Source organism: Lepidochelys kempii, chromosome 1 (assembly GCF_965140265.1).
Source record: "Lepidochelys kempii isolate rLepKem1 chromosome 1, rLepKem1.hap2, whole genome shotgun sequence".
Lineage (NCBI taxonomy): Eukaryota > Metazoa > Chordata > Testudines > Cheloniidae > Lepidochelys > Lepidochelys kempii.
Window position 1 is genome coordinate 4,011,362 of NC_133256.1, and position 10,265 is coordinate 4,021,626.

The 10,265-nt window shown below is 45.5% G+C and overlaps 1 protein-coding gene across 1 annotated transcript; it reads right to left on the reverse strand.

Moving 5' to 3' along the window:
- Window positions 1–1,787: 1,787 nt before the first annotated feature.
- On the reverse strand, window positions 1,788–2,726 carry LOC140917815 (olfactory receptor 52P1-like). The gene has a single exon (XM_073361382.1). The coding sequence runs from the start codon at window positions 2,724–2,726 to the stop codon at window positions 1,788–1,790; it is 939 nt and encodes a 312-aa protein (XP_073217483.1).
- Between the last annotated feature and the right edge of the window lie 7,539 nt (window positions 2,727–10,265).

Below are 10,265 nucleotides of genomic sequence, written 5' to 3' on the forward strand. Positions count from 1 at the left end.
TTCCCAAAATTATTCCTAGAGCAGATCTTTTAGAGAAACATCCAACCTTGATTTAAAAAATTTCAGTGATGAAGAATCCACCAAGACCCTTCGTAAATTGTTCCAGTGGTTAATTACTCTCACCGATAAAAAAATGTATACCTTATTGTGACAGATTTATGTTACCAATTTGCTTGGGTGATTAGGCTGAGGCCAAAGGATCTTTAGGGGAGGAGATGAAGGAGCAGACCAAGCGACTAAGTTTAAAGCTTTATTAACCAAATAACAGTGGTAAGTTCTGGGTGTGCCCCACGTCACTCAGAGGGAGGAAGAAAGTGCCCTAACCCACTTTCATGCTTACACACGCACAACCCAAGGCTGGCCAAGCCTGGGTATAATGTAAGAAGAAGAAGAGGGAAAGGGTAGAGGAGAGTTCTGCCCTGTGCACAGGTTGTCTAGGGTTCGCTGTAAATTTCCGACTTGCTTCAGCTTTTGGGAGGGATTTAAGCCCTGGGTTCTTCCGGGAGCATTTTTGTCCAGGGACCTTTGTCCCCCGTGCTCTCAGTACCAGTCTGAACCAGCCTTCCGCGACTCCCTTAGTTTCCCCAAAACACACTGGTTTCAGGGTCGCAAGACTGTTGTTTTTTAACTTACTAACCTTTGCAATTTTACTAGTTTTGCAACCCCTTCAGTTGTGTCTGGCTTAGTTTTCCTCTCTCTCGGCTGGCCAGGGTTGAGATACAGGCTTCTGGCTGTTTGGCAGCAGAGAGCTTGTTTGTGTGCACTGGCCTTGGGCTGCAGTTTTGTTCCTTATTTTTGGGCCTAGCTGGATCATTGTTTTATCCCATTCCTTTCTCCCTTCCTCCCCATTTGGTGGTGGCAGCGTACCCTCCAAGGGCAAAGAAATTGTGTTTTGGAGAAGTTTTAACCTAAGCTGGTAGAAATAAGCTGAGGGGTTCTTTCATGCGGGTCCCCACATCTATACCCTAGAGTTCAGAGTCGGGAGGGAACCCTGACACCCTATTTTACCTGTTTCACAAACTCCAACATGAAATCTCAACATCTACTTTTGCCATCTTTGACAATGGGAACAGGTAGTGTGTATTTTGAAAGTTCCAGCTGAAAAGAGACTCCAAAATCAACTGTGAAAATTGGTAAGTTATTTGACTCAAAGTTGATGTCATAGTTTAACACAACAATCCAGTTCTCAAAAACACAGAGTTCCATAACTCTCTCCAACAAGCTCTAGTAGAATCTCCTCAATTCCTGCAACAGTTTTCCCATATTAGCACTTTCAAACAGAAACATTTGATGTATTCTCCAGGCTTCCTGAAGGATTGGAAGTAGAAAAATCAGCTAAATTTGGATCACTGCAAATATGATAAAGAAGTTCAGCATTGTAATTTCTTTCTTTGTCTTTGGCTATCTGAAAGTGTAGCTTCAGTTCATCAAACAGATCAAGAATCTTGTTCACACAGCATCTAATGGAAAGCCACCCTGTGTCGAAAATCTGCAGTATCTTCTGGTGGTCTGGAAGTCACAGAAAGGCCGAGTAACAGGGTGTGGGGGGGTGGGGGTTGACAGATAATGCTGAAAGAGGTAAGGTGATGGTCAGAGAGAGGGAACTCAGCAGTGGAGAGAGCAGTCCTTGGGGATGGAGTGATAAGACAATAGGTGTGAAGAACTTCTCAGACTGTGAACTTTCATATTGCTGAGCTCATCCAAATTGGGACAGAGTACCCTTGATTAACAAAGAGACATCTTTCCCTCTCTTGTCAGACTGGTTTAAAGTCAATGGCCCCAGGCAATTACATTCTGCAGATGTATTTGCCTACTTTTTCACGAAGCTCTTTGGTTTTAACCCCATAAATGATAGGGTTGAGCATGGGGGGGATGAGGATATAGAAGTTGCCCAAGATGATGTGAATGTGGGGAGCAATGGCCTGACCGAATCGATGGGTCACATTGGAGAAGAGGAAGGGAGTATAAGACATCAGAATCACACAGATGTGGGCTGTGCAGGTGCTGAGAGCTTTCTGGTGGGCTTCCTTAGAGGAGATTCTCAGGACAGCCCTCATGATCAGACTGTAGGACAGGGCAATGAGGGTCAGATCTAACCCAATGACTAGAAACGCCATCGCCAAGCCGTACATATTGTTGACTGTGCTGTCCCCACACGATATCTTTGCCACAGCTATAGATTCGCAGTACATGTGGGGGATAATGCGGTTGGCACAGAATGGCAGCCTGCTCAGGAGCAGTGGCAGGGGCATCATGAAGAGAACAGCTCTTGTCAAACCCACTAGCCCGAGCTTAGCTATTCGTGTGTTGGTGAGGATGGTGGCGTATCTCAGAGGGTTACATATGGCAACATAGCGATCGATGGCCATTGTCACAAGGACGGCTGAGTGCATAACAGAAGCTGCATGAAGGAAGAACATCTGGGTGAGGCAGCCACCCACAGTAATTCCTTTTAAATTGACCCAAAATATACTCAGTGCCTTCGGCACAACGGAGGTAGACATGCTGATGTCTGTGAGTGCCAGCATGCAGAACAGCAGGAACATCGGCTTGTGCAGGGTCTGCTCTTTGCCTACAACAAACAGAACCATGAAATTTCCCAACAGGCTGATAATGTAGAACATAGAGAAAGGGATGGAAATCCAGATGTGGGCAGCTTCCAGGCCAGGGATGCCTGTTAGGATGAATGTTGAAGCATCAGAGGGGGTGAGATTGAAAACTGCCATGAGGTAGTTGATGCATTGATCTGGCTCAGAAATCTCAAGGTGCCTGTGAAGGGAGAGAGGCACATTGAGGGGGGTTAAACACTTTATAACACATAGTACAGTAAATATATTCTAGTTATCACCAATCTAGAAAGGGGGGTGAGCAGTGAGGTGGCAATATTTACAGATGGCACCCAATTATTCAGGTCATAGCCAATTACAGAAAGTCCTCAGAAGGAGATAACCAATGCAGGTGAATGGGCACAGTAACTACACATTCATTTCTACATCAATAACTGCAATGTGTCTGCCCATTGGAGGAAAAACCTTGAACTACTCAAATACCTTACAAGATTCTAATTTAACTGTATGAACTCAATAAAGGGATCTGGGCATCATAACACATAGCTCTGTAAAACCCTACTCACCATGCAAGCACGGCCAGATATTAGGCAAAAACCTTGGGATCCAGGAGAAGTGGAATGGGGAATCATACAGAAAACTTAGTCAGACAATGTTTCACCCTCCTTTAGATTTCTCTGTGCAATACTGAGCACCCTTCTCAAACCTGACATTGAGGAACTAGAGTGGTTCAGGGAAGGGCAGTGAGAATGATCAAGGGCCCGGGGCTCATATGGACTGGGACTGGCACTGTTATCTTAGAAAGGAAATGAATAAGAGGGGAAATGAGGAAAGTGAATAAATTACTGACTGGTGGAGAGTAGATCGAGAATGTGTTCTCCCTCTCATAACACATGAACAAGAAGACATTCAATTAAGCTGAATAGTGGCAAATTCAAAACAGATAAGAAAAGAGTGCTTTCTTCACTCAATCCCTAATTAGACTGAGGAACTCATTGCCACAAGAGGTAGTTGAGGCCATGAGGTAAGCAAGCATAAGGAAGGGTTTGGAGGGATAGCTCAGCGGTTTGACCAGTGGCCTGCTAAATCCAGGGTTGTGAGTTCAATGCTTGAGGGGGCCATTTAGGGATATGGGGCAAAAATTGGGGATTGGTCCTGCCTTGAGCAGGGGTTTGGACTAGATGACCTCCTGAGGTCCCTTCCAACCCTGATATTCTATGATTTACATGGATAGTGAGACTATGCAGTTACAATAGTTACAGCTAAATAACCATTTTGGAAAGCCCATATGCCAATGTGTTTCAGGAGAAAAGCCAGTCTCTAGCTGTCAGGTATTAGGGTGACATCCTCATCATGGTCAAGTCACCCCCATCCATCTACTGCTGGATTTCTTACACCTTCTTCTGTAGCTCCTGATGTTGTCACTGTCAGAGAGAGAGGACACTGGACTTCATGGGTTTGATTCATGATGCAATTCGTATGTTGGAAAGGAGCCAAGTTTCCCTGATGGAAACGGACATTATCATGCTGGGCTATGACTTTATGCTTAACAGAATGGGGATGAAGGGCACATGAGCCTTGATATTTAGGGCTACAAGCCTGCATCCCCTGTTGCTTTTTGTGAGACATTTTCTTACTGGCATCTAGCTTTGTCTGAGACATAAGTTACAGGTGTTAACTGACAAGTGTAAGCAGAAAAACGTGTCAGCAACTCATGTGTTTACCCTTCTCATGACTGAATATTTATGAAGTTTACAGGTGATACTAAAATTGGGGGATTGTAAATAATAATAATGAAGAGGGAAGGTCACTTATTCAGAGCAATCTAGATTGTTTAGTAAACCCGGTCAAAGCAAACAGCATGTGTTCTAATATAGCTATGTAGATATCTACATCTAAGAACAAAGAATGTAGGTGATGCTTACATGATGGGGGACTATCGTGGGAAATTCAATGATACTGAACAAGAATTGGGGGCATGAAGGGATAATTAGCTAAACATGAGTTCCCAGTGTGACCCTGTGGCCAAAAGAGCCAATGTGATCCTGGGATGATAACCAGAGGAATGTCAAGGAAAGGTAGAGAAGTTATTTTACCATTCTATTTGGCACTGGTGCGACTGCTGATGAAATCCTATGTACAGTTTTGGAGTCTGGGATTAAAGATGGATGTTGATATTCTGAAGAGGGTTCAGAGAAGAGTCACAAGAATTAGTAAAAGATTAGAAAATTTACCTTATTGTGATAGACTCCAGGAGTCAATGTATGTAGTTGAACAAAGATAGTTAATGGGTGCCTTGATAACAGTCTGTAAGTACCTACACTGATACAGAGGTGTAACAGGATCCAATGGCTGCGAGATGAAGTTAAAGACATTCTGAAAGGAAATATGGAGTATATTTTTAAAATGCTGAGAGTAAGTATTAGACCAATTTATGAAGGTTCATGGGGGATTCTCCATCACTGAGGATTTTTAAATCAAGGTTGGATGTTTCTCTAAAAGATCTGCTCTAGGAACAATTTTGGTGAAATTCTCTGTGCTGTACCAGAAGTCAAACTAGATGATACAATGAGTCAGCTGGAGGCATTTTCCTTGCAAGCTCATGCCTGAGCTTACTGAAGGCTTTTTTTCTATTCATAACCATGGTGAATTTAACACTCTGGATAGAAATTCTCATGCATTTTTTGAGCCTTGAAAATGTTACACTAGGCTGAGGGATCCCCTTATGAGACACTTCATGGATGGAGATTTTGGAGGGAAAAAATGATTTGACCCCATAAAATCATACAACCCTTCCCATTCATAACTAACAGAGCTGGCTAGCAAATCATCCCAGAGCATCCTGGGTTTAACATCTGTCTCACAGTGGCCCACTGTTTCAGTCAGCTACCAGTGGTTCCTGCATGTGGCAGCTGTATTGATCTAGGCCCTCACATGTCCCAGGGTTGCCCGCTCTCATTATATAATGTGCATATTTCTCAGTTTGTGAGTTGTTCCTGTGCAGCAGTTCCCGAGGCCACACATATTGTGTATGGGTGTAGCAAGAACAGCAGTACAGGTGCCCTGGCATTTACCAGTCAGGTGTGTGAGATTTCTCATCAGTGAGATTAGCCCCAGCCCCTCTGATTACCCCCAGCCAATGGAGCAGGTGTGATGGGAGGCACCTCGCCCCCTGGAGAGGAAGAGCTGTGGCGAGCTTGGGGAGGCTCAGAGGTGGTGAGGGCGAGGGATGGCTGGGGAGCATGGAGAAGACACTGGCGACCAGGGTGCTCTTGGAATCGGGCAGCCTGGGATGCGGAAGGAGAGTGCAGACAGGAGGTCAGAGACTGAAGGAGCTGAAGAGCAAATATCAGTGGGGTTTTTTTTCCACCAGTGAAATGCCTGAAGTTACGTAATTTACGTTCAAGAACAACAGTTGCAAACACCCAGGCTGCAGTTCTGTGGCTTGCCACGGGAAAGAGATCTGAGACCTGCCCAAGCACACTCAAGGCAAGGGATGGTCCCTTGGACCAACAATTACAAAGAAAAAAATCACTTTCACCAGTGTTACCCACTACCCCCAGCACTACTCTCCTGTGCCTTTCTACGCCCTGATGGCCCTGACAACCCTTAGTGTTGCCTGTTTCTCTGTGTACACCCCCTGCCTGCCCCCCACAACCTCCAGTGCTGCCTTCCTGTGTACATCCCACTCCCTACCCCACAATCCCCACTGCTGCCCGCCTGTCCACGTACCCTGCCTGCCTGCCTGCCCCACAACTCCCAGCACTGCCCGCCTCTCCATGTAGCCCCCCCCCACACAACTTCCAGCCCTGCCACACAGTGACACCCCTCGCCCAGGTCCAAAACCAGGTGCCAGACCCCAGAAAGGTTTTTCAAGCTGGTTCCCCCCCTTTCCCCTTTGCAGGCAGACACTGAGTCTAACCTAGTCTGAGGAAGTATTTCTGTGAGCTGTCACTGTGGGTGAAGGAAACCCCAGCAGCAACAACAGCTCAGCCTGTGCAGGAAAGGAGAGAGGGACAGACCGTGTGGGAGGGAGAGAGGACGTGGAGACTAAAAAGGAGCCAGTGTGAGTAACTCTTCCTTAAAATGACACAAAGCTTTAATGTACTGCAGCCCATTAGAAACCCGGACATACCTTCCTGAGGCTGCTTTTCCACGTTGGCAGCTGCTGACGTCACAACAAGCCTGTGGTTGCTCAGAGGAGGATGAATGGTCTGGCTGGGAGGTGGTGTCAGGACAATCTACTACAGTGTGATCCACATTTTGTTACTCTCTGAGACACCCCCTTTCCCCAGGAGGCCTCATTACGCCTCTTTGGTCTGTGCATTAGGCATTCTGTCCATTCCCTATTTCACCCAGTTTCAGGTCTCCATGCTACTGTGACCTGGATGCTACATTGTCCCTGCGCCCCGCCTTTTCCCTGCACACACACGCTGTGCATTCCTGGGACTCCTCCAATGAGATTTGCAACACCGCCTGGTTTCCTCTAAGCCAGAGACATGTTTTTATTTTTATAGCCTTTTGGTGCTTCTCGTTCTCTCCAGACCCAGAGATCCAGGGGCACGGAGAGAGCAGACCCCTCTCCCTCCCTGAAAAAAATCCTTATCCTACCTGTTTTAAAACTTTAAGCCTGTGAGTTTGAGATTTCAGCAACTCTCCTCTCCTGTCAGTTCTTCCTTGGTCCAAAGGAGCTCACTCATCCTTAGAGGCCACAGGACAAGTCCAGTTGAAGTCACTGGAGGCTCATTGTCTGTGTAAATGAGGCCTTTTACTTAAGTCATTACATGTGGATTTAGTGTGATCTCAGTGGGGCCAATGTTGCACTTTTAGTAGTTAACTTTCGGCTCCCAGCTGTGAATATCACAGCTTTGGGTCCTGCTACAGAGAATGCTATTCTGTGAGGGTGCTGAAAGACTTTGAAGGAAATCTCTAGTTTATGTGGCATTCTGAGACTGGGCATGAAAGATGGGGATTTCAAAACACGTGGGCCCTGATTTTGCTCTCAGGGAGGCCAGTGTCAGTCTGGAGTGACCCACTGAAGGCTGAATGTGAGAGCAGAATCTGGCCAGTGTGCCACCCATTCTTGTTGTGAACCCTCTGGTAATATAAATACCCACTGCAGAGGCTTTGGCTGCACTACCTAACAGCGAAGTGAAGTTACTGAATTGGGAAACTTGAGCACACCAGACGAAAAACCACATCACCCAAAAAAGGGAAGCTACTGAGACAGATAGAAGGACAAAGTGAGAGACAAGGAACTGATCTTAAAAACAAATATTTATCTAAACTATTTCTAATACATTTATAGTTCCAATTTTACCAGGTAAATCCCTGGGTGTTTCTGACAGTACTAAAATGCTGTGGTGAATTCCTGCCCAGATGGTTTTTGACATGCACCCTGGAATTCTTCCTGAGACCTTAGCACTAACTTTCATGCAGAAACAGGTAACTCACCAAAATCCCACTCAGCAAAGAGAGGGAGTCTCCTTAAAGCGAGAGGAAGGCAGAGCACTGAGAATCAGTGTATGAATCTCACATGTCTGGCATTCGCCATGCTGGACAGCAACCTTTATGATTCCCCTGTACAGTCACTGCAGACTCTCAGGCTAGCATGGCCCCTGGACAATTCCCTCAGCTCCATGAGCAGCAGAAAAAGTAGAAAATACATCCTGGAGAACTTCAGGTTGAGAGCCTCCCCCAGGAGTGACGAAATAATTTGCAGATAGCAGGGGCTCAGATTGTCATGGCAAGCTGAGTCTTGCAGACCGTTCAGCCGTGCGGTGAACTATGGCTTTCTTTTCTGTGTGTAATGTACTGCCATCTGCACTATGTGTGGAAATCCTGCCACTAGATACACTACCAAAATAATTTTCAATTGATCGGAGCAGCACAGTGCTCCCTACAGCTCATGCAGTTGTAATATCCAGTCCATTAGCCTCTGAAAAGTCACTGCTACGCTGTGGAGGCCAAATAACATGATCTTGAATTGATGCAGGCTGAAGGGCGTGGAAAAGGCTTTCTTCTCCTAGGAGTCTGGCATCAAAGGTATTTGCCAGTATCCCTTTGTGAGATCCAAATTGAATATGTATTTGGCAGCTCCCACAAGTATTAATAGTTCGTCTACTATCTGCATCGGGTAATCATAAAATTTGAATACAGTGTTCATCTTTCAGAAATCGACGCAGAAACAGATTGTGTTATACTGCATCAGAATTAGTACAGTGGGACTTCTCCACTCCCGTTGTGATTCTTTCACCACTCCCAGGGCTGGAGTTCATCTCACATGGTATCCCACATTTTATGAGGGAACAGCTACGGAGTTTCCCTGATCTGTTGCCCTGGGGCCATTTCAATATGGTGGTATTTTAGGTAGGTGTGCCCTGCTGGGGTGAGAACCTGGTGGTAAAAGAAGCAAACAACTACTACATCTGGATCTTCTGTTTGGGCTACAGTCCCTCCCCCGTGCTTGTGTCATAGGTGCCTGGGAACGTAATTTGGGCTCCAAAGGATATGAGTGTGACAGGTTGTCACACACAGGGTGCAGTCTGGGATCCAAGGGAACTGCTGTATCCATCTAACCACCCAGCTGGGCTGGCCCTTTTTTCACACTTCTTCGCTGGTGATTGTATCTCTACAGGTCCTGTTATCACCCAGCATGACAGCAGACGGTGCCACACACCCAACTGAGTTACCAGAGGGCTTTCCTAAACCACTCAAGTACAAACAACATACATCAACCAATTTCCCAGTTCCAAAGGCTCACCTCCACTCCCCCGACTGGAGTATAAACCCAAATGTATACTGTCTTTCAATGCACAGGGATCTGTAGAATGCAAGCTCCTTAGTACTGTTCACCCTCCCCTCGATGTGGGAAGGACATGCAACAAGCCTGTGTTAACCAAGCTGAGATTTTCCCCAGATACTTCACTCAAAGGCACACTTGTTTAAAAAAAAAGAAGTTTAACTGGAAAAAGATGGATGTTAAGCGATTATAAGTGATAGCAAAAAGATCAACGCAGATTACCTAGCAAATAAAAAAAAAACTACAGGCTACAAAAATTGGATACGAGAGAGATTAGATATGAATTAGGACTTTCTCACCCTGGCTCATCATACAAACAGTCCACCAGGTTTCCCTACAAAGGCTGTAAATGCTTTTAGCCTGGGACCAGCACTTCCCCCAGTTCAGTCTTTGTTCTGGAGTGCTAAGGAAAATCTCTGACAAGGGAAACCTTAAAAATGTCATCTTTATAAGAACATAAGAATGGCCATCCTGGATCAGAACAATGGTCCATCTAGCCCAGTATCCTGTCTTGTGACAGTGGCCAATGCCAGGTACTTCATTGGGAATGAACGGAACAAGTAATCAGCAAGTGATCCATCCACTGTCTCCCTTTCCTAGCTTCTGGCAAATAGAGGCTAGGAACACTTCAGAGCATGGTTTTGCATCCATGCCTGTCCTGGCTAATAGTTCCATGAATTTATCTAATTCTTTTTTGAATCCTGTTATATTTTTAGCCTTCAGAACATCCTCTGTCAAGGAGTTCCACACAGTCACTGTGCATTGTGTGAAGAAATACCTCCTTTTGTTCATTTTAAAGCTGCTGCCTATTAATATCATTTGGTTCTTGTATTATGAGAAAAAGTAATTAACATTTTCTTATTTTCCTTCTCCACACCAGACATGATTTTATAGAC

Bases quoted from the DNA above. Each gene is read 5' to 3' on its own strand.
- LOC140917815 (XM_073361382.1), bottom strand. From the start codon at position 2,726: ATGGCAGTTTTCAATCTCACCCCCTCTGATGCTTCAACATTCATCCTA.